Source organism: Gavia stellata, chromosome 2 (assembly GCF_030936135.1).
Source record: "Gavia stellata isolate bGavSte3 chromosome 2, bGavSte3.hap2, whole genome shotgun sequence".
NCBI lineage: Eukaryota > Metazoa > Chordata > Aves > Gaviiformes > Gaviidae > Gavia > Gavia stellata.
The window spans coordinates 52,177,084-52,202,285 of NC_082595.1; the positions used below are offsets into that span (position 1 = coordinate 52,177,084).

A 25,202-nucleotide genomic window follows, 5' to 3' on the forward strand; every position below is an offset into this window, starting at 1 on the left:
TGAAATTTTCATGGGAAATATTATGATCAGAAAAATTTTCTAAAAGCTCTTGGGAGTGATTTAAGCAAGGTAATATCCCCATTTCTAATGAAAGACAGAGGTGTGCATGCACACAAGTGCACTGTATTTAGAATTGTACAGGAATGCAAGTTTACAGATCTACCCCACCAAAAGTATTTAGGGAGCACTTCAGGGAGTTGGACTCTGATCCTTATGGGTCCCTTCCAACTTGAGATATTCTAAGTTCCATAGTAAAGGAACACCTTGCATAGTACGTGGTCTCACTCATCAGAAGAATGATGAAACATTTCCATTATTTCAAACTATAAGGAAAGAGATAGATAAAAAATATTGTTCTACTCCCTTAATGAAACAGGTGGGGGGAAAGGATTAGTTCTTGCATTCTTGAGAGGTACCTTGAAATAGCCGTTTGAATAGATGCCAAACACTACTCAAATACTTGCATAAAGACATTTTATTATGAATGCAATGTATATAGAGATTTCTTTTTCTTTTTTAAACTGAGGTGCTTATATAAACAGACCCATATCAGTTGAATGACAGTTAGTTTGCAGGGCATGACAGCGGTTGAACACCCTTCAGCTCCAAAGCTTTGCTGAAGTTAATCTCTTGAGGTTTAGCAGTACCCTTCGTTAGCTTCAGAAATCGAATACATCCTTTAAAACGGATATTAGTGGTCAGCCCAAACTGGGTCACACCATCTGAAGGAGGGAAAAAAAAAAGGCAAAAGGAATTATGTAAGTCTGAGTTGATACTTAAGTTTGTTTTTTGAGAGTCCTGCAGGAGAATAGATATCCCCAGCAATATATTAATATGTTTTATCTTCTTTATTCAAAAAAAGACAAACATTATAAATGAGTGTGATAAATGCTTATGTTAGTGGTAAGAATCCAGTCTCCTTTCCTTCTTCTGTCTTGGCATGACAGTGCCACAATCTGAACACATTTCAGCTACCATTGTAATCCATATAACTCAGTTATGTGACATACAGGAAATTAAGGAAAATGGCCAAATGGCAGCTTGCTACTTACAAATGGTGTATGATACATACGTGCTCATCCTGCAGATCTCCAACTTCTCAAGCTATTTATCCGCAGAATAACAACAGAGCAAAGAAAAGACCAAAATGGGTGCAGTTTTCAACCCTAACATCATGAGAATGCCGGTTCCTCAGTATGGACTTCAGGTGTCATTTAAGGAACAGTTTTGAGAATTTTCAAGCATTCTGATTTTATTTTTTCCTTGCTGATAGTAAAGCCAGGGATTTGAGTACACCTCTTCCACTAAAGGGACGAGGGAACTATTCTAGTGTGACCAGATGACAGAAGTGAGGGTTGGTTTGGCTAGGAAGCTGGAAATACTTCTGTCAACTGCTTGAAATTCATGGCCCAACTTGTTTCTCAGTGTTTTTCCAGGTGAAAAAGTGGCTCCAGGGATGCACTCCGACACAAATCTATATGACTGATAAAAGTAAGGGTTGCAGAAATAACATTACACCTGTAGAGGACTGACTGGCCATAGCATTATGCTGTTTTACAGAGGATGAACTGGTTGAATCCATCTGGCCCTCCTGCACGGGGAAGAGTGGTAGTAGGAGATGAATAATGGCTTTTATGGGTAGCCACAAATTTATATCCTTGCTCACACTCTAGTGGTGAAAAGTTTCTCTGCACAGGAAATTCTCCACCAGCTAAATCTAGCTGGTTTACCACTGTTTTGCACTGTTTATGCAGCCGGGAGAAGCCTCAAGATGACTGGAAAATACAAATGCTTACTAAGTTTACAAAATCCTGTGATAGTGCGTTTTAAATTTGTGATGAGGCTGTCTAGGTATTGGGAATGTTAGAACAAATCTTGGATGAGGCAGACTAGACAGCAAGAGACGTGCAAGATGTTTAAATGTGCATGTAGGTTTATTAAATAATTTCATAATGATTGCCACATGGCTGAACTCAGGAACATCACTTCAACATGATGTAAGTGTAGGCTTGTTTTGTACAGATTGCAGTGTTACTTCCATTTGTTTCTCTTGCTATGCTCCTCTTGATGTATAGTCCAGAATGAGATGGTAACTCCATCTTTAGTGTTTCTTTAGTACTAGCTCCTATGCTAAAATCCTGTTTTGTTATAAAAAGGCTGTCATAAAGCTGTTTTCCTTCCGGCACAAAGTTGTTGGTTGTTATCAATAGACACTGTGACTAAAGTACAACTCTCATATCTCAGTATCAAGAACATCTTTGAAAATGTTCTGAAGCTTGAGAGAGAAGGCTTTTTGGATGCACTGTAACACCCATTAGAACGGGGAGAAAATCCAGTTCAATTATTTCTGCATGAAGCAAGTTCTCTCGCGGACTTCCAGAATACTGAATAGCAAATTTGTTTTGTTTTGTTTTGTTTTCCTTTAAAAACCACCAAATCACGAGCAAAAACATGGATCAGAAAGAGACGGTGTCCTCTCACCTCTCTGTGCAAGCTGTTGTCCACATTCCTCAGGTCCTCAGGTTTTACAGGCTGATTTACACACACAGTGTCCTGCCCTCCCAAGATCTATATACATTCTTTAGTTAAATTCACCATTCTTTCCTTACATTTAAGTTTGCCAAATACTGTTACTATTAAAATGTAACTATTCTGCTGTTACTAAACAAAGTTTTAAGAGCGAGGCTCTGCCTGTGTGGGCAGCAGAAGGCAGAAAGTCTGCCTGCTCCTCTGTGACAGTGCCTACCCTTGACACCAGGCAGGGGGATCTGTGAGCGTCCCTGTGTGCTGCAGAATTTCTTGTTCCGAAATGCAGCTGGATGCAGAAATAAGCATTCATGCCAACTGATACAAACTTGGACAGTCTTATCCATCATCTTTAGCATACTAGTCCTAATTGCGTTTAAGACATTACCAAGGCAGTGTTGCTAGAGCATAAGTAAAGCATCATTTGTGTGCTAAACGCTCACCAGGATATCCTCCGACAAAGACAGGGTCGTTAGTGTCTGCTGAGGTTGAGGCCCTGTTTGGGCTGTTCCCATCCACCTGTCTGTCATCCACAGTCAGCTCTAAATGGTGTTTGATCTTGTTTGCAAGAACCTTGTGCCACTGTCCATCACACAAGCTGCCTGGTGCATCGGGCTCATAGATAGCAGAGAATCGGCCTGCACCATTGTCAACGTGAAACATCACCTGAAAAGCAGACATGGAAGTCAGCAAGTTCTCAAAACAGTTCTACAGGTTGGGGTGTTTTTTTAGTTTGTTTTCTTTTTGTTGGTTTATTTAAAGTCAACATGCTCTGACTGCACACACTAAAGCTCTAATTTAATACCAGACTGAATGTGGATTGCTGTCCCTCTTGGATCTGGGTTATGTCACTGAGTTAAACACTAATGGAAATATGCAAAATTGTAATTGTAATTTTTCCATTTTTCTTCTCTTAGTTTTGGAGTTTGTCACACACACCCCCACACCCCCCCCCAAGATCTTTATAGTGATAGATTACTGACTGGTTTTCCAGGCTGTGAAATAACAGATATACACAAGAAACCAGTATTATTAATGACAAGGCCTTTCCTCAAAACTTCATATTCTCGCTAATTTAAGTCCTGATGTTGCAGCTTTAGGAAACTCAAGTGTTACAGAATCTTTAAAATCTTTGTAAAAGTGTTAAGAGCTTCTTGATGAATGGGAAGTGGCAAGTGCTGCATAAAGGAGAGGCCTGATATTGACGGAGATGCCTTGAGATTGGTGTAGTAAGTTTGCATTTAAACTACCTGTGCTTTTTAAAACCAGTCTCTATAAAGAGCAAAAAATGTTTTGCTACTCACTTTTCCATCTACTAATTCAATGCCAAGCCCATCCATTTTCTGGCTGCTAACTCCTAGGAGAACACCATTCATTCGTGTCGTACGGAATTCAAATTCCACGAGCAGGTCTGTTCCCACTTTGTATGCACCAACTTGGAGAGAAAAAGGGAAGTGTTACAAAATGAAGAAAAGCATTTAATACATTATTCCTAATGATAACACAAAGTGTGTCACCAGTAATGCAAAATGACTAACTCAGCATTATTAATGCACTCCATTTCATGTGAACTCATGTAAGTAACTGTTATGGTGGCTGTGCTTAGTGTGAGACCTTGCTAGAAAGTCATATAGTCTAGCCTTAAGCAAGATAACAAAAAATGATCAGTGAGAGTTTCAAGTATTGGTCTCGCTTTGCCTCCAGTCAACAGGAGTTAAGTAGCACTGGAAGTTTTTGAAAGCAGCATCTCCTCTTTCTCTGTTCCTTGCCTATCAGCAGAATTGCTGTTCGTTACCTGTTTTGGCAAAGCCTGTTCCATCGAAGTATGTTCCTTTCTGTGCAGTGACAAAGCATTTCCCAACGTTGAAGCTGGAAGTTGGATTATCTAGGTCAACAGGTGATTCTGTCATTTTAAAACTTCTGATGCAGCCATCAATGCTATAGGTGACCTGCAGTCAATATTTCAGACAGAAAGTGTAACTGTGCAAAGCCAGCTGAAATGCTCAGAATAAAGGCCTAAAGTATGTCATCAAAAAGTACCTTTCCTCTGCTTTTCTGCTGGATTTACGGACCTGAATAAAACTTGAATTTTACAGGGCTAATCCTTAATATCTGATTGTAATTAGAATCTAATCTCAGTCATACTGAGGATGAATTACATTACTTTTCAGGGATGTGATCTGAGTCACATCTATTTGGCTTAATGGAGGGGACATAAAATAATACACTGCATAATGAAACATAGCAAATTACATCAGCAATGCAGAAATTTAATGGCCTATACTTTACCTTTTTAATTGACTACGTTATGGGGTTTGCAAGCAGATGAAGATACTGGATATAGTTCTCTGGGCTGCTGGTAATTTTACTAGGGCTTTTTTTTTTTTATTTTTCCCCCTTTAGTCCTTTAATATAGGCCTAATGTTGCATGGCAAGACAGAGCTAATGCAAGCACACAGCTGCGAAAATGAACGAAGCCCTTATGTAAAGGTTGTTGACCATACATAGTCCTTCATATAATAACTGTCTATAGGGCCGGTGACCACGCTGACCAGGGCCACTCTGTTGGCCAGAGAGGCAGGTGGAGGCAGGGGATGTGCTCGTGAATGGAGGGTCCTGTGCAGGGTAGCAAACTGCAACTCCAGTTTGGCTTCTGTGCTGGGAGCACATCATGACTGTGACTCTGAGCTGGTGGTATGTACACACTTAAGCTGATGGTGTAAGTGAGATCTTGCCTGGGGCAGGAGTGAGGGGCTGCCCAGGCTACACCCTGAGTTGCCCTGGGGCTCAGCTGTGTGATCAGTGCATCCTAGTGGGACCTCTGAGTGCCGTTCGCATCTCCCCCTCCGCAAACTACCCCCAGAGCTCTCCCTCCCTTTTCTCTCTGAGGTGTGCAGCAGCTGCATTTTGGTTCTTGGCTTTAGACAAAGGCTTTGATCTTTGACTTAGAGTTAGGAAAATTTATCCCTGATATCAGTGGGAGAGAGGAAAATGATAAACATGTACTTTGAGAAAGAAAAGGAAGACATTCATAAGCAATGCAGTGGGAAGGAGGAAAATAAAAATCAGCATATAAAATACAGTGTAGAAACATGTATAAATACAGAAAGGAGAAAGGCACACCTGCAGAGGGAAGTCTTGACTCTGCACAACACCTCCTTTAACAATATCCTAACTAGTAACTCGAAAGAATTTCCAAAGAAATTATTTCCTTGTAAATCAAAGCTGGATGTACTGTAGAATTATATAGCTTTTTACTGCTAAATACACCTGTACAAAGTTTTCATGAGAACTTGAGCAATATCAGTAAATAAATTCAGTTCTGAGCTGAGCAATGCTTTCTGTCAGCTTCTTCATAAATCGACCTTTTTCTAATTTCTAAGTGAACGTCATCTCCAGATCAACAAGTTCTGTTACCAAAAAAGAAAAATGCCACAAAAGAAAACAAATCTTGCCATCTTCACTGCGAGAATAAATCGCAGAAATGCAAGATCTGCCGACAACTCGGTAACATTATCTAACTTTAAAATTTCACCTTCCCTATGGAAAGGCAAATCTGGTTATACTTTAGCATGGTAACAGGCGATACAACACCTTTTGCTGAAAGCAGAGTTCTGAGTGCTTAAAATGTGACATCTGCTGAAGCCAAACAAGTAGGCATCAGTCTTCTGCACTGAATAGGAAGCCAGCCCACCTACGGTTACATATTAGAGTAGTGTCTAAAAAGGTTGATGTGTGTTTAGCAGAAAGCCCTAAGATAATACGTGCTTTCAACTTACTTTGCTTCGGAGCCTTTACAGGAAGCCTACAACACAACACTCTATTAATACATCATGCGGTGTATTTTACTGAGAATGATTGAAAGGCAAGCACTGTTTTTTACCTTCTGTGAATGACATTTGAAGTCACAGCTTCATTTAAATCCCAAAGCACATAAGACTGTCAGGATCTGACATGACTGTTACTGCCAGACTGAGCCATTTATCTGCATGGGTTCCTTCCATTACTTCTGACAAGGAGCAATAGGTAAGGATTTAGTGTTACCTTTCTCCTTAGATTAATATTTGTAAATTGCAGGTGTATTTCAAAGAGCATAATTTGATAGTATTAGGAATTATATTTTGTGGGTAGTTAAATATTGCTTTTGTTTTTCAGTGCCTCAGATCTGGTTTGGTAAATCCAAATGATCAGTAGACTTGCCTCAATTCAGGCTTTCTGCACAATTTGGGCTTTCTGCACAATCCAAAAAGAAATATGATCATTCAGGTCAGTTTTCTTTATGGAACACGACTCTCAGATTTAGAGTGGTTACTCTTCCCCTTTTTTCCCAATCCATGAGTTATTATAGTGACTTGTTTAAGCAGGATCTAGGAATTCCTTTTGTGTATTTATTTTGTCCACCCAAACTGGTGGACTCTTGCCTGTTTATATACTACTATTCGCCGTGCCATAATCATCTTACTAAAATGGTATTCATTCATGTACAGTTTCTTTGAGAGTCTGGTTTGTTTCCTTGACAGGATATGTGCTTTTGCCTCCTCTTTACCATTCTGTGTAACCACCCAAAATGAGCCTAGGTGTAGCTGCTACTGACATTCCAGGTTTTTGTCCACATTGTGCTGTACTATATGCCCAATTTGGCATTTACTATAATTAAGTTCACTCAAGCTCTGGCTTCTGCTTTGAAAGACCCCTCTGTGCAGAGAAAAAATAATGCAGGGAAGAGGCTTTCCCTGATTCTGATACAGGCATATCTTGGGGGGTGGAAGGGCAGCAGGAAAGTGAGATGACTGGCGTGGAGTTGTGTAGTTAGATGCAGTGAATGTCCTAGGTGAAGGATTAGAGTGTTCCTAGTTAATCCTACGAGGTTTAGGCCAAAATGATATGCGCCAGTCTGGGCTCTCTGTTTGCCAAGTATCTTCCGTGTCAGCATGGAAGCTGGGCATTTAGACTGAAACAGTGATAAACTGAAATGTGCACATTTGATTTGGAAGCAGAAAGAGGAAAACAGAGTTTTCATGGCTCAACTTCAAAATACATTCTCTCCTAGTTTAGCAATAACAACAAAAACCCAATTACTACAGTAAGCAGCAGTACTACTGGGTACTTTGTCCAGGGTAATTTTGGCTTCTACTGCTTCTCTTAGGAGTTGCTTTCACTGTTTATTAGCACTTCTTGCTAGATGAATTACAGCCAAGAGAAAGGGCAAGTAGTATTCAGGACCTTGTACTCTAGCTGTCCAGTGATCCAAGTGGATACAAGTGTATAGTCTTTCTACTTTTCCGTTAACAGTAACTAACTCTGCTATTTCTAGTTCTTTGATTTAACTGGATTCTGAGTCAGACCTTTCCACTGAAAGAATGTAGTGTATATCTCCAGTAAGGTCTATTTTATCCATATTCTTGAGCAGTCTGAGGGAAAGGGAAAAGCAAAACAAAACAAAACTGGGAAGACATTGGTACCAATCAAGACATACTTAAGGAGTGTAAGATAACTTAAACAAACTTGCTTACCGGACCAATTCTTCTAGTCGTGTAGTTAATGGGCAATCCTCCAACATACAGCATTCCTACAACATCCAATATATCGGCCTTCTTAGGGCTCACAGTCCTGTTTGAAACATCATCTACTATAAGGTTTCCTTCTTGCTTGGTTCGAATGACACTTATCTAAAAAGACACACAAATGCAATACAATTACAGGTAGTTTTCTGACAACAAAGCATTTCCAGATTGTAACTAGACTTACAGTCCAAAATATATAACAATATGGGAGAAAGTAGTAGGAGTGGTTAGCAGAAATACTGTGGCGGCAACTGTGGATAATGTTCATGGAACAGAGCTCCTGCGCAAGGTTTTGTGCAAACATATGACTGCCCTTTGGGTCAGGAGGCATCATGACTATTATTTATTAGAATTACTGAAAGGACTTGGGGTTCCTTTCAAAAGCTTCATTGTTAGTATCTTAGGCATGCCACAATATTTTTTTTCCTGGAATCAGATAGAAATTTTAAGTACTGGTAATATTAAATGATGAATATTAATGGCACCGGTTGCAAATCTTTATTACAGCACATGTTTGCAGACAATATTGAGTTTATGATTCCAGTAGTTTGGACGTGCCTCAGATCATAGTTCATGCTAGAGTAAATATAATACCAACTATGTTCTGTTGGTATTATGGCTTCTGTTCAGACAAATGGGCTGTGAATTACATGGAGGAAGTGCAGTTGCTGAAGAGTTGAGGAAATGCTACCCCAACGACTGCAGGCCAATTTCTTTCCAGAGGTTTATCCTGAAATCTCTACAAATCAGTATAACAATGGTTCTGTATAAAAAGGGATAAAACGTGAAATGCAACACGCATATTAGCAGATTTCTAAACAGCACAGTAGTTAGCTCGCCAGAGTAGCAAAGAGAGAGAAACAGCATTTTTCTTTGGCTTTTCTTTAACATGGCTTCTTCTGCTTCAGTGTGGCAGCACATCTGTCATGCAGTGGCAATGACTGAACACTGACAAGGGGTGGCCTGAAGGCAAGGGTCTGAACTTGGTGTCTATAGACAACTGTAAATTTGAGATGGACAATTACACCTTGGGCAGAAGGAGGATTTGGTAAGTGAGACAAGAGCTGGAAATAGACATTCTTACAGAGGACCTAAAGCGACAGCAGAAGCATGATGTGGCACTATAACGAGGCCTGGCTGGAAGGTTTGATAGGCTTCTGCAGGCCTGATAGAAATATTTCAACCTAAACCATTTCAAATGGAGAAAATGTTCTCACTAAAAGGATTATTATAAGGAGAAGCCCCTGCTTGCTTAAAAAACAAAGACTGTGGTCTTTTCTCAAAGAGGTTGCCTTTTTCTGCCTCCCAGAATGGACTTTCTTGTGCTTTTTGTGAACTGTGACTTTGGATTTTGTCTCCATTCTCTCCTATAAAAATGGGATCTACAACAAGGGTCCCTGTCTTGCAGAGTGCCAAGCTGCATGCCCACAGAGCAGTCTTCCATTAAGAAATATATGCTCCAGTTAGTTCTCTTAGAACATAGAGAAAACGGCTAAAAGAGCAAAACACATCTGTTCTGTATCCATAGAGGGTCTAGCAGAAAGGGGCCCTGGTCTACTGCCAGAGCTCCTAGGTATTATGTAAAACAGATAAATAATGACTACAACTTTATTTTTTCCCCTCATGAAATACCTTGGTTTAGAGTATTTGCTATCATCAAAAAATTAATGAATAAAAATCCAGTGAAAATAAAATTCCTGCAGAACAGGGTGGGAATGAAGCGGAGAGGGACTAAGGATGACTGCAAAGAGGGTTCTGTAAGAGCAATTCAAGCGTAACAGAAAATTAGATTTTTTTCTCGTTTGGTGATAGAGGTGTGGATGGTGACTTTCCAAATATCTGTCCGAAACTTAATGTCTCTTACAGTATATAACTTGAATACATAGTTACATGTATTTTTTTCTTCTCTGTCTTTATTGGTGCCTTCAAGCATGTTACCTAATGAATATACTATGTGTCTGTTGTCCTTGGTCTAGTAAATACTAAACTTCATGACTGTGATATTATTCCTTCCCTTACCATCTGAAAGCCACAGACATTGTATATAAATGCTTCCTCTCATAAAGTCGCAGAAGGGGCTGCCAAATAAATACATCCATGAATATCATATTTATTCCCTAATGAATTGAATTAATAATGCAGGGAAGATTTACTTAAATGTTACTTTTTTTTTTTTCTTCGTTCTTAGTATTATGGCTGAACAATGACAGTATTAACATAGACACAACTGGTTTTAATGATGTGTTCCATCATCATGAGCTGATACTCAGTTGAGCCCTATTAGGCAGGAAGGAACACTTTCTGCAGTTCCCTACCATACATGGGACATATTCTAAATATGTCCAGAAATATGTGTTTCCTGAAGGAGAAATTTCAAAGATCAGCACTAACTTTTTTGTTAGTGGAGTATGTACCGTGCAATTAACAATGAATCTGAAAGCACAAATTTTGCCGCCTACAGAAAATCCTAGTTGTAAAGTTTAGCTTGTATAGACTACATTTTGCAAATATCTTAAGGCAAAACAAAGCTCTCAGCATTACAAAGAATAATTTAGCATTAGAGACTATTATACCTTGTGCCACTGGCCATCATTTATTTTGCTGAAAATCATTGTGTTGGTGTCTCCACTCCCCAGATCATAGCTGAAGTAAGGCAGTCCATTCTTTATCTGAACCGTAGCAAAATCAGCATGGTTGACGCGGGCCATATAAAACAGCAAGCCAGAATCAGCTGTTGTTCGGACTTCAAATTCAATTGTAAGTCTGAAAATAAAACAAACAGGAAAACAGAGACAAAGGAAAAGATATTCATAGTCAGACAGTAGACAAGTTTATCTGCTTTCCCTTTTTGTGTTCTTCTAACAAAACTTTACAGTTAGTGACCCATTTTACTTCTCCACACATGCCTTTCACACATATCTGATCCCCCAACATGTGAGTGTTCGTTAGTCCCTTTACTGTGGAAATACAAAAGCGCAACCTTGGCATAGAATTTCAAGATACAATTCTCAGCTGCAGCTGTAGTTGCTAGAAAATCCCAGCGCTTGTAAAATTCCAATGGTGTTACCCGTCATCCACACACATAATGCTCACAAAGAGGAGCGAGCTGCAGTGACAGCTGGCAAATGTTGAGTTTCTAATGAGTTGTATTGCCTGAAGACAGGTTGCAAAACTTTTAAAGATGCAGAGAGAAGAGTTTACAGTCAGGATACAAAACACTTATTCTGATTTATCCCAACAGAAAATGGGGGTGTGTCTGAGGAGGTCTGTTGACCCCTTGGACAGAACGGTAATGCTGAAAACCTCCCCTACAGCAGGGGACCTGGGAAGAAATTATTTAGTTTATCTAGATGCTAAGGTTGTACTGGCAGCAGATCACTAACCTAGCTCAAGCTGAGCTGCAAAGTCAGCACCTGAAAGTAGTTGATAATATAAACGTGAAAAATCATTGCATGAAAATGATCAGGCCAGGATTCTTATTTGAAAAGAAGACAGGCAAGGACTGTAGGATTACATATTTCTTTTAATTATTTTCGTAGGTTTCTAAAAGTAGCATATGTGAAAATATGCAGTACAGCATCTTTATAGGTAAAAATAAGTATGAGGCTGATGGACTTGTAAACTACAAGGCAGCAAAAATGCTTTGTGGTGTGTCATGGCACATTTCTTAATGATCATGTGCTGTCATAGCAAAAATGAACAATTAACAAGTTATAGCTTCACAAATCCATTGAAAACCGCTGTATTTTTATTAAGTAGCTCGTGGAGTTCCTTTGCATATCAACATGTGTATGTAAATATTGTTATACTTTGGGAGGGCAATGTCATTTTGCCTGTTTACTGTGCAAGCTTGATCTTAACTATTGGAGGAAAGGGGAAAAACGGTTTGCTTGTTACAAGAAATTATCAAGTTACTGAACCAAGAAATTTCTTCTGATAAAGCAACCTATGAACTCAGTTGCATGACCTGGTTCCATTCTTCTGTTTTTTTTCCTGCAAATCAGTCTAGGATCTGCATGTGCCCAAACCTTTACAAACAAAGAGGTAAACTGTTTTTGTGAGAGATGCTTAGGTGGTCATGTCTTTGCCTAGATTTCATGCTTTAAGGCTTTTTATGTTTGCTTAATGAAATGAATTAGCCATGGGACGTGACCTTTTTCAGATTACGCCCATAATTTTGGGAGATGCTTTTGAGAATATTAGGAGGGGCATTTTATTTTGACATTATTCCATCAAAACTCATTGCTGAAATAAACAATATACCTGTTTTTCACTTTGGTGTCATCAAATGCAACTGCAATGTGGCTGTTCCTTGAAAGTCCAAATTGCTTACCACCTTCCAAAATGGCTGGTTCTGTGTCAGCAGCACAGGAATCCTGCAAAATATACAGCGATCATACAAACTTCATATTCTGTATCTATCTCAGTTGTGCACATGCTGGAAGTCTTCCAACTGCTCAAGAGTCAGAATATTCCACCTAGTCTAGACACCGGCCCTGCAATTTTCCAGTGTGCTGATGTCTCATCACACCAGCTAAAGTTATAAACCAGTATGACAGGAACTTGGTGTAAAAGCAGAGCTCATTAAGCTGGCTGTAAAAGCAAATAAAAGTAATATATGAACATTGCTGCTTTCATGCCACCAGTGGACATTTACAAGAGTCTTAAGTGATTTCCCGGCAGCTCAGTGTACTCTTAGCTCACATAACTGAGTTTTACACAGTAGGATGCTCTCTTACAGAAATGAAGCAAGACTCAAGTTTTAAAGGGATGCTTTGCTGTCGACTTGAAATCTAGTCACCTTAAAAATAATGAGTTAAAAGTAGTTTCAGATCCTGCACCTGTCAACGAGTCCTCCATTTTACTTCTTTATATTGTTTTACAATTGTATTCTTTGTTTAATGTGCTGTTGTTTCCCCTGGTGCTGTTGAAAGGCTCGCACAAACAATAAGGGAAGCCAAATAACTGATGGATAGAAGTAACAACTGTTAAGCTCCCTGAGGTGTCTAATGTAGACACACTACCCAGGGGGTAAGGAAAGAAACCCCTCCCTGTCTGTTCCACTTCTATTAATCTTAAAGTGGTGCAACAATGGAAGGTAAAATATCTTCTGCCCAGTATAGTTTTCTCTTTTTAATTTCACCAGGTCTTTTAATCTCTGGCCCTAAAGCTCTTGTATAGGGGTGCCTGGGGCAATGCGAGACCATGGTAATTACCAGCTCCTACTCATGTCTAGCTTTTGCCTCCTACCGAGAGTATTGTGAAGAAACTGCTCAAAGGATCTAACACAACACAATACCAGGACAATACCGCTGGGAAAAAACCAGACTTTGATAGCTGTGAGCTCTGTTTTTAAGCACTGTGGTTGATATCATTTTGGATTGGCGACAGTCTCTTATTTGAGCCCTGACTCAGCAGGGACCTGCAAAGCACAAGGTGCAGTGCTTTGCTGACAAAGAGCTCGTTCTGTGAAACATTTTGAAAATGTAATGAGTGACTCATCAGGCACTGAGATTTCAGCCACAAAGAGGAAATTTCTTTCCCCCTCTCACTCAGTTTTTCAGTAGTGTTATATTTTTTGCTTTCACATATCACAAAAATTTCACAACAGTATAGAGCACGTCTAAAAATTAGTTTTCCACAGTGCATGCTCTGGTTTGAATATGACAGAGTAGAACACCATGCATTATGACAAGTACACATCAATGTGCAATGGAGGGAAAAAAATGGGCAAAATTCAGCAGGACCAAACAAAGTTATGAATGTGTGATAGCAGTCTTCCAGTGATCATCAAATAGAAAAAAAAAAATCATATTCCCATAACGCTGGGTAACATTTCTAATTATTTTAAGCTTTACAGGTTTATCTAGAAGTTTAACAACTATGTTAATGATAATACTGTGTATGTAATACTTCCAATAGCAAATGGCCTTGCCAAAGTTTGAAGGTGGGGCTAACTACTAGTACTGGAACAACAGGAAAGAATTGGAAAATACACTAACACACAATTTTCTGTGGCACACTTTTACGTATTACATAGTAAAAGGACAGTAAATTCAATCCTAGGCTGGTTTATGTTAGTAAAGGGTCTGGCCCTGACACTTTAGCTGCTCCCCAGCATCAGTAAACACTGGTTTTTCTTCATCCCAGCTGGAGGACTGAAAGGAAGGGCAAGGAGTGGGGGAGAGTGCCAAACACACCTGATGGTTGGAATCATAGCAAGCATACACTGATACTGACAAATACTCATTGATAATAGTGAACATTCATTAGGCTGATGTGGAAATGTCAGCAAAAGGAAAAAAAAATCAGTTGGGCATACTTAAAAGTCTTCCAGGTTTTATTCACAAGCCCATGTCTGCTTTCACTTTATCTAAGGACAGCCAGCTTTACAGCCTTCACAAGACTGTGAACATCAGGCTATATTAAAATATCCCAGCTTTGTTTTTTCAGTAATGGCCTTAAGGTGTCCTGGGTTTAAACCTGACTGCTTAATAATCTCTCATATTACCTGAGAGCCTCAAGACTGAACTCTTCAGCTGCACTTTACTTCAGTCTTGTCAGATGTCAGGGACTTTACCAGCAAGTCAAGAAGCTAGGTGTTTGTCACAGTGGAAACGAAGAACAAAAAAGCGCACTGGTGGACTGTCACACATTCTCTACAAGCAATGCTATATTAGCAATTACAAAGAAACTAATTAGGGGAAAAAGGGAGCACCACTGAAGCAGTCCCCACAGTTCATTGAATAGTGTTAATGAAACAATGAAGTAATGCATGGAGAAATAGCAGAAGATACCGTCATGGAGTCAAATGCAGAAGTAATGCTGGCGCTCTTCATTTCAGTGGCAAGCGAATCCTGAGAAGCAGTGGATAACATGAAGCAGAAGCAGCAGTTACCCAATGCTGAGAAACATTTTGGCATCCATAGCAAGCAGCAGCAGCAGACTGGTGACCAGTGTATTTCCCAACTGTTCTACTTGTACATCTTGTCTTGCCTTTAGTAGGGGGTAGGTTTTTCTCATTTGGGATTAAACTCCCCTCCCCTTTTACATGCAGATGGATAATAGAGATAAAAAAGGTTCTAAAAGGACTTAAGTAGAACAGATACCTTATTTAAGCTTACTATGTGGAAATATTTTTTTTCTGCTGTATATTTTCCATATACTGTCTTTCTACACCGAGCTTCTGTATAATTAACTGCCATATCAGTGCTATCTCATTATTAGACTGTAGGTACTTATTTTGTTGCAACATTCCCCAGAAAAATACTTTGGTGAACTTACTTCAATAAATGTAAAAACTATCCAAAAGCTTGCCTTTTTTAAAATACTTTCAAGTCTCCAGAATACTAAAATGGTTTCATTTCTTCCCAGAGAGAAAGTGGAGTAATAGTGTTTTATTTAGATTTTTATTTTGAACTCCTGTTTCAAGTTATCACGGCTCTATATACGTAATATACAAACCTCACCTAGTTACAAGGGGACTAGTTTCTGGTATCATTGAGTAGATCTATTCCTCTCAATTTTGGTATTTAAAAGTTAGTGCCTAGAGTCTTAGAAAGTGTGCACTTGCTCTCTCATGTGCTTCTGTGGTTTTTTTATTTTGTTTATAATGCTTAATCAGGGAATAATATGACTGCACTCTTTCACAACAGTGAGCATTAAACTGGGTAACTCTTTTTACCTTGTTGTTGCCTGGTTCCTTATCTTTTTATGGTAGCCTTACTATACCGTAAATTTGCTTACTTTCACCTCCAGGAAGATGCGTCGGAGCCCTCGTGTTACAACTACTCCACCTTGTGGGAATGAATCACAAATGCTGCCCTAGAGCATTAAAAGGCCTATACATATAACTGGGCCTCAGGGCAGGGTAATAACTAAGATGGAGCTTGCCTGTCTTGAAACCCAGGCTCCCACTTCCAGGCACACAGATGGCTGCATGTGCTGCGGAGACTTCAGTAGTGACTGACAAGTCCTTCTAGATAAAGCTATGCCATATGTACCTGGCCAATGAAGGAGGCCATGAATCTCAAATATAAAATTAACTTTAACTACTTAGGGGTTTTGGCCTAATTTTTGTACCTTTTTTTTTTTTGTAGGAAAACATTGTTAGAAAGCCTACCTATGTCTAAGGAAAACCAGGTATGAATTCTGAAAACGGGTCAGGTAACAGGGAGTGACTGCAACGATGGATTCACGTTCCTTTGTCTCTAACTGACAGACTTACAGACAACTGACTCACTGAAAATCCCAACTGGGATTTGGGTTTTTTTGTGGTCTTCATGCAGTTAATTGATAATCTTAATCTCTGGGTCACACAGAAAAATCCAATACAAACAAACCCAGTGTTCTGTAATGTTGTGTCAGTTAGGAGGTGTGAAATGGGAATGAAGATTAAACCTGACCTAGTGTGGGAGCACCTCCCAAAATGGTTAAAATATCTTATGATGCCAACCTGGGAGAAACTGTCAAAATCACTGACTCTTTTGTATTTGATATATGTGAAAAGGGAGGTTAAATATTCCGGTTGTTAACTTCTCCAAACTGTCTTATTACGGTAGTGTAAATTATGGTAGTGTAAACAGGCTCCTAATTGGGAAATGTGCACTCTTTACACACTGTTGGGAAACCTTCCCCCATACTGGACTATATCCCGCATAAACCTGTGGGTTGTATGCAGGTGTAACAAAATGCAAAGGATCCCCCCCCCCCAGGAATATCTTCCAGTGGCTGTATCATTCAGTTTACTATTCAGCTATCTAAACATATCTTTTCTGGACAGTAAAATTTTGCATCAACTTGTAAAACTACTACACTTGTGACACAAGAAGTTTCTTCTTAAATTTCGTTGTATAAGACTGCTTGCTGCTATCTAGCTAATTAAGATTTCTGGCAACAACAGTTGAGCTCAATTTAGCAGTGACTGGGGTTTCAGTTCTTAAGTTCGTAAGTCTCCTGACTAAAGTTACAAAATAGCAGTGGGGGAATTGCCGTATCAAACAGACCTCCCTGGTTTACCTGTTTCTTCATCCTCTCACTGACACGGCTGTTACCATGTGCTTCAGAGAACAGCACAAGAAATATCATAATGACATGGATTTCCCATAGGAAAATTTCCCTTCCAGCCCCGATCGGATATTACTTGGCTTACATCCTGAAGTGCAAGGGTTTAGGGCTAAGCGTGCAAGCCAAAGGGAATTCTACTGTTATATCGTTCTTTAAATTACTGTTGTGATAATCCAAGCAAATGACATCAACCAGCTTCCATCATCCACAGGTTTTACTGACCTGCAACAAGGTGCTCCCTTTACAATATCATGCTAAGTTGTTACTATTTTTGTCGCAAATTATTTCATTATTCTTGACAGCTACCTTTTCAATTTTGCTCGGAAAAAGAAACTTTTCAAACTTCACCTGAGTGAAGTGATCTACACTTACAAGTGCTGAAGATAGAGATGGTGTTGGAGGTGGAGGGGAAGCAGGAGTCGTCCTTGGTCTTTCTTGCTGCCCATTAGTGTCTGGTTCAGGTTGGATCAGGACTGTTGTGTGGATTGGTTTATCTTCATCCTCAGGTGGCCTAACCTCTGGTTCTAGAGAGGGACATTGGCCAATATCTGCATTTTCAAAGGACACGGGTTGAGCAAAGTCCATGGGGCTGAGAATGCACAAAGAAATCAATGTCTGTTATTAGTTTTTCTGTCTTTTTACCACCACCACCCATTTATAAAGAATAGCTATATGCTGCAGTGTAATTCCACTTTACAGGACACAAGAGCCGGGATTCATCCCATCTGTTTTAGGTACAGAAGTAGGACACTTAAATTAGAGATGATAGTCACCATTGGCTTTCCTTCCTACAGTCAGTGCAGAGAGACAGGCATCCTCTTTGGCAAGCTTTACCAGCCTAGGTAGGCTGAATCACATTGCGGAGAAGTCCTTCTCTCTGATGTATGTTGATGGAGTGTGGGGTGATGAGATCCTAATTTAGGTACTTCAATTATGTGAAAGAAAGATTTAGATGGGAACTTGCCATAGAGGTTTTACTTTATTCACCGTTCCCTTTCTTTTTACTTAAATGTTCCTTCCAGATTGCTGCAACATGCACTTTCCACAAAGCAAATTAATTCCCGTGGTGGTTCTCAGAATTTGTATACTCTTGGAGATCAACCTTCTTTAAATAAAGTGTTATAGTACACCATAAATACCTATCACTGAGGCAAGTCTTACTGCAGCATTACTGTTGAATTTCTCTGATTTTATGGATAAATAAACAGACGTTGCCTTGTCTGTAAAACAGTTCATTAATTGCATAGCCTATGGAGCGTATATTGTAGACAAAAAAAGGAAGGGCATATTAAGAAAACAGACCATATTCTAGGATTTGCTCTTAGTATGATTCCTTGCAACAATGAAGTTTCTTTTGGCAGCCAAGGTAGTTAACCAGACCTCATTAACTGGACATTTGTTGGCACCAGTGAGACTTACGTGGCATTAATGACAAGATTCCATATACAGCCCTCAAATGGTGGTATGTTTCTGAGAGGTGCAGTCTGAAACTGAGGAGTTGTACCACCCACAAAGAGTTTCTTAACAGAAATGGGCTGGTCTGTTGGCAATCTCTGAGTCTGGCCTTTGTCTTCATCTACTTGAACAGTGAACATCCTGTGAAAAAGATTTGAAAGCAAAGAAATATATATTTTACTCTGGTTATTGCTTGTATTGAAATCACCACTTTGCAGGCCCCATTTACTCCCACACCAGCTATAACACTGAGCAGCCCAAATTATGTAATTAGTAGCTCACATTAAATGCATATTAACCACTAGAAGATTTTCAGCTACTGCTATGCTTCCTTGGTAGTTCTCTGACAGAGCTTGGCAACGCCATGCTGCGGAGAGGCAATAGTATCAGTCACTGGTCGAATAGGAAGAAGTGGTTTGTAGTATGGCAACACTGACTTGGGAAGGTCCCAGCCTGTTGCGCTGTGATGGTAGGTATAATTGTCTAGTGCTCAGCAGGATGGGAACAGCATGGGGTCACATTTTGTTTAGGCTCCCTATTTCCTGGTTTGTACAAGTTATTATCTTCTTGCTGGGGGACAAACACTGGTACAGACTGCTCTGATTGCAGAATCAGCTGCAGATACATACTGCAGACTTTTTAAAAGATCTGGTAGCTTTTTTCTGGGGGAGACGACAGAGTAGAAAATTGCTGATTGTTCACCATGTACTGATACAAGTGCTATAATTCATTCTCATGGGTAATGCACATGCTACAATTTAAAGACAAAGCAGTCCCATGGAAGATACTGTTAAGGTTGAACTGAGGAAGGTAGATGCCTCTGAAGCACAGTCAAGGGGTGGAAAAAAGAGCAAAGAGGAAAGGGGTAAATACGGTGAAGGGCATTATTCTGGTAAAAGCAACAATCCAAATGTGAGAGAATGCTCTTGCCTGTCAAAGCTACCGAGATGCAAATGTTGTGGGTTTGTACCACATTTACAAGGAAACATGGTCAAGGGGACAGAACATGAAAAACTAGGTTTCCAAGCCATACATTATGTATACTGAGAAAGCAGCATTAATGTAAGGGCTGTGGAATTGAGAGACAGTGGATTATTTTGATGCGTAACACATATAACAAGGTATAGCAACAAGAGTCAAAAATTTAACTGCTGTCTTTGGGACAATTTACCATTGATGAAACATAGAAAATCTCCAACTTCTAAACAAATCCAGCTCAAGGTGAGCTGAGTTGCAAAGGATGGATAAGAACATCAGTATTTTTGAAGGTGAATGTAGAATGCTAGTTGGCATAATTTCTTTATGTTGTTAGACTACATTTAGTAGGATTTAGCCAGGAGATAATCAGGACCACAAAAAAAGCTGTATGTGTCTCTGGTAAACTCTGATATGATTTATGAAGTGCAGTTTTATTTCAAATATGTTACAGTCATGCAAAACTAAACATCAGGACATAACTATTCAAGCATCTTTGACTACAATTAGTTATCTAAACCCAGGTTGGGTATCTGTAAATAAGTAGCTTCATTTTTCAGAATTACTGAGCATCCTTACGACATATCAGAAAAAATCAGTTTCTGGCAAATAACCTCAATTTTTTCAAATGCAAAATCATATTGAACTCCAATATTCTTCCTTAACAATAATTACAAATGTTAACAACTGAATATTGATATGTTTATTGAAAAGAGGCCAGTTTTCATATGTAAAACGCTTGGCTTTGTTATTTACACAAGTTGTAGACAGAACTGGATAGTGACTTAAGCACCTGAATTAGATAACTGTTGTACTACATGCAAATTGTCCAATTTCCTTGTAGTTTTGGATGGATTCATTTGGCCTAGAAAGTGGTAGAGTAAGAAAGTGCTTAATTTTTCAAAGAAAGAGTTGGAGGCAGTGGGTATTAAAAGACTTATCTTTTGGGACAATCTCTAGGATTCCCCCCAGACCCTTCAGCACTGGAAACAGAAGGAGAGATTTCTCTGGGGGCAGTTCAGAGCAACAGACTAATTAAGGTTCTGTGAAGTGTTGCAGAGAGGATGCTCCACTGACTTCAGAGGAAGTGTAGGGAAATCAGACTGTCAAGATGCGAGTTATCCTTTGTGCTGCTGCATGTTAGCCATGGCTACTGATTGTAAATACTTTCATCAGCATGTACTATTTCATCTCATCTTCAGCCATTACCATAGTAAACATTTTGGCTCCAAGCAGAACCATACAATGACATGCATTAGTCTTCAACAGTATCCTACAATTATCTTGGAAGAGAAAGCAAATACTTCATAATTATACAGACAATTATCTCTCTGAAGAGTTTTCAAAGGATGTTCCTCATATTTAATCAAATAAAGCTTGAGTTCATCATGAGTGGAGGAGGGGTTAATATTAATTTACATCTTTTCACATCCATTTCAGGTTACAGAAACTGCAAAGTTCAGACAATTTGTTTTGTAACAGAGCTACTTTGAAAACACAGATGTTTCATCTGAACAAGCGTCATCACTGGTGGCATTGTACAGCAATCATGTCTTGATGTACTCTCACAGGTCAAGCTACTGTACTTGCTATAGCACTGCATAAAAGAACTTTGTTGCTTAGAGCTTCTTATTATCATCTGCATATTTGTGTTCTGTCACAGTGACACAAAATGTTTTGCAAAATGCAGTCATCCATTTCCAAAATAACAACTTCTCCCAAAGAATTTACAGTTTTACCTCAAACTAGTCACTGAAGCGGGGAAGAGAGATTGTCTGAAGGCGTTATGTACAGATTTTTTTTTTTTAATGATACAATAGAAATTCAGTCAGAAAATCATACTGACAAAGCAAAGCAAATTATAGAGATGACAGAAGGGCACCTTGGGACTAGACAGACAGGAATTGCAGCTCAAGAAGGCTACAGTGTTGTGGGGGTAGGAGGGTGAAGCCGAGTGTTCAGCATACTTGGATAAGCACCTTTTGTAACATGCTGGATGTCACATCTTCCTTCTGAATTTTTTTTTTTTTTTAAAACAAAACAGAACAACATCGTGCATAGTGCACTAATCCACTGAGTGTCTGTATCATATGTACACGTTTGTATGTCCAAATGTCCACAACAAACCTTACTTGGAACAAGGGCTATTCCAGGCCATAAATAATATTGACTGCCTGAGTCCTGCACACAACAGTAGCAGTGTTTCTAATCGTTTTCTGAATGGTGAAGTGTAATTAGCATTTTTTACAATGTCTGAGAAAGGGCAAAGGAATTTAAGTGCAATTTTGTTTAAAACAACATGGTCTGAGAAGGTCTGCAATGGCTTTCCAGCAATAAGAATGACTGCTGTTTATCTGGGACTGTGTGTCTTCATTGTTTTACCATATTTAGCTGGGCACCACCGCAACCCCGTGTATATACGCCAGCACATGGCATCTCAAAAAGGCTACAGGCTGCTGTGCTGTTGCTGTTTATATAGTTCACAAACAGTCTTTTTCTACATGTCTTGACAAGGTGATTTACTGCACTGCAGCAGTATTTCTCATCCACAGATTTGATTAATAAAATATAATTTGCCAAGAACCAGAAGGTTAAAGATGCCAATTCAGACAAATGCAGGTCTCTGGAGAAACAGGCTGATAGCCTAGGAAAGAATGTAAAGCCAGCTCTGCAGAATAATAAGCACTGTCAGAAACTAACTTATAGAAATTTTTGGATAAGGATGGAATTACACTAAATTCTTTGCCTTAGCAGAAGCATTTACATGGATTGCTAAAGATATTGGTATATTCGCTTTGTTGAATTAGCTGGGCTGTGTGGTCTGTAGCACTTCTAGATATTTGTTACCCTTTAGCTCGTTCTATCCGGATGGAGTGTGCTCTGCCGTCGTGAAACTTGCCAGCTTCTGGTTTGATGGTGATTCTGTGGGGATCCCGTATCCCAGTGGAGATATGCACTTCTAGTCGACCTCTGTTCAGGAACACTGCATAGTAGGCCTGCAATGTGTATGTTGGTATAAGAAGGTAAGTTACATTTGGAAAGAAATTATTTGACTTAGTTTTATATTAGTGTGTATGTTTTATGTTCTTACAGCGGTTTTTAATTTGCTCACCATAGACAAGATACTGTAGTTTCAGACTCTCTTGGATTTTTGTAATGAGGAATGGGTAAAATGAGGTCATGCTGGAAAGCCTCATCAAAAGATTTAACTCTCTGCACACCTATTTGCAGGGAAGGATCATGACTTCTAACCTACGATTCTTCTGATTTTTGCTGTTACAAGGCCTGGTCTTAAACCCATCAAGCCCTGAACAGCATTGGTCTCAGTGTGAGTTCTCATTTGGAGGGCTGGGAAATCATGCTAGTAGTTACTCTAGCAACCAGTATCATGTTGTAGTGAATTTCAAGATCTAACCTCCAGTTACTATAGCAATGTGTCACGCTCACTTCTGTGACCTGAAGAGCTGGGTAATGATAAAGGAGCCCCTACCCCGAAGTTAATGTCATGCGGGTGAGCCATTATAATGTATTGTCCCTGGAGCTTGTTCCTCCAGGTCACTGAGAGCTCTCCTCCAAAACAGGCAGGAAGGAGAACAATGAAATATAATTTCCCAGAAGTCCTGAACAAAGAAAGCACCAAAATATTCTGTTTATCTCTGTTGTAGTATGTTTGTCTGTGAGGTTTTTAATTAATCAAGATTTGAATAATTTCTAACAGCAATCACACTTTTACCAGTTAGTCACTTGGACTCTGTAGGTACTTCCTCTGAACAGACTGATTCTATCCTCTTCTTCAGAAAGGATTTATAGTGAAGATTTGTATTTTATGGGAGAGAAGGAGAGGCTGGAGCACTCTTAAGTCTTATATCCCACAGCAGTGATCTCAAACACGGGGCTGATCTTGCACTGCTTTTAGCAGCTTTATTTGGTTTTTTTTTTTTGGGAGGGGGAAACAGAATGATCCTCATTTATGTCTATATGAACAGGAATGAGAGATGTTTCCAAGCATTAATAGTGCGTAAGTAGTCCTCAGAATGAGTGAAGAACAGTATTTTCTAATATTTAGGTTTGATTAAAAAAACAACATGGAAGCATCTATATGATAGAAAAACAAATCTGTTGTTGTTTAGCAATGAATGCCATACTCTAAATCTTTATGAGAAACAGTTACTCCAATGCAAAAACACAATTCTAAGCCTCTATGAGATTCTCCATCAGATAAAGGAGAAATAATTTATTCCCAAGCACTGAATTTTAACTTAAGTATAAACATCTGACAGTGTCTTGAAACAAACCAAGTGCAAGAAATTCAGTAAAATTGTGGGTTTTCTTTATCTTTTCCTAGGTTCCTCATACCTGTCCCGTCTGTCTGCGCTTTCTCCTCAGAGGGGCAGCTTTCCTCCTAGTGTACCTGCGCTTTCTCCTGGGGGGGACAACTGTGCCACTTGTGCCAAACAAGATGATCCCAGACTCATTCTTGGTGCTGAAGGAGAGGTTGATTTCTGTGCCCATGTCAAAGGAGACAGGCTGCAGTTCCACAAAACCTGGCTTGGGGAAGCTAACTGTATAAATGTTCTGTAGGAAGGAGAGGACAGGAAAGTGCATTAGCAGGATTAAAAGCAAGAGTATGAACATGCAGAAAGATTTCTTAACTAAAATAATAAACTATATAAATATCACTAGTGTGAAGAGATGGAAAGTAGTAATAACCACTAAGCAAGTCACTTTTCAAAGTGTTGTGCACACTAATTTACCTGTTTATATCTGGCATCATTAGAGTATTTCTGGAATCCTGTCTCACAGGAAGGCAAAGTTCCAGTCTTGTTTCAGTATATCCTCTTGGATTAAAAATAACTGCTCACAGGTGGTTTTTTATATGAATGTTTTCTATTGAGTTAATAAAGTAGGATTTTGCTTTTAAATCAATATAATAGATAACAACAGCCAATATGAATATAAGCTAGACTCTATTATTTGTCAAACATGCCCAGAAAATACTTTCCATTAATCAGTCATTATTGCTTCATCATTATCCCTTCGCTAAGCACCACTGCTTTCTTGATGACTCAGGCTCATAAACGAAGCACTCGTTATGCATGGCCCAACTCTTTGGACATTGGTAGCCATTAATGCAATTTAAAGAGTAGAATACGTCATCAAATAATAAATCAGTGCATACTCCTGAAGATTTTCTGTAATCACTGCCCATTCATGTATTCTTCCAGCTGCAGAACCCCACTCTATAGAAACAGTGACTTTTTCTGAAGTAAGTCACCATGTTTTCAGTACAGTAGAACTGTTTTCAGGTCTAGAGATAATAGATTATGCCAGATAAGATCATTGCTGATGATGTTCACCTTTCTCTCAAATCTGAGGGCATTTAAATAATTGAGCATATATCCAGTCTTTATCTTTTGCTTTTACTTCACTTCTTTTTAATTATCCTACATATCCTGTTTTGTACAATTAGAGTATCTTAATTCCCCAACAAAACAGTTAATCCAATTAGATTTCATGCTCTGAAACCTCAGGTGTTACAAAATAACGTGAAAAACGAAGTACTTTCTAAGATTCATAGCAACAGAAGAACATTAACAAAACTATCCTTCTTTCCTA

The 25,202-nt window shown here is 39.2% G+C and overlaps 1 protein-coding gene across 1 annotated transcript in view; it reads right to left on the reverse strand.

Moving 5' to 3' along the window:
* Window positions 1-463: 463 nt before the first annotated feature.
* Window positions 464-25,202, reverse strand: part of LAMA2 (laminin subunit alpha 2) — a 287,602-nt gene continuing 262,863 nt past the window's right edge. The window contains exons 55-65 of the mRNA XM_059831458.1: window positions 23,943-24,161; window positions 22,434-22,582; window positions 18,576-18,752; window positions 17,529-17,745; window positions 12,354-12,466; window positions 10,664-10,853; window positions 8,040-8,195; window positions 4,322-4,475; window positions 3,831-3,961; window positions 2,970-3,192; window positions 464-722 (exon numbers count right to left, since the gene is read on the reverse strand). Coding sequence (XP_059687441.1) covers window positions 565-722; window positions 2,970-3,192; window positions 3,831-3,961; window positions 4,322-4,475; window positions 8,040-8,195; window positions 10,664-10,853; window positions 12,354-12,466; window positions 17,529-17,745; window positions 18,576-18,752; window positions 22,434-22,582; window positions 23,943-24,161 — 1,887 coding nt within the window. The 3' untranslated portion in view covers window positions 464-564. The remainder of the gene's footprint in view (window positions 723-2,969; window positions 3,193-3,830; window positions 3,962-4,321; window positions 4,476-8,039; window positions 8,196-10,663; window positions 10,854-12,353; window positions 12,467-17,528; window positions 17,746-18,575; window positions 18,753-22,433; window positions 22,583-23,942; window positions 24,162-25,202) is intronic.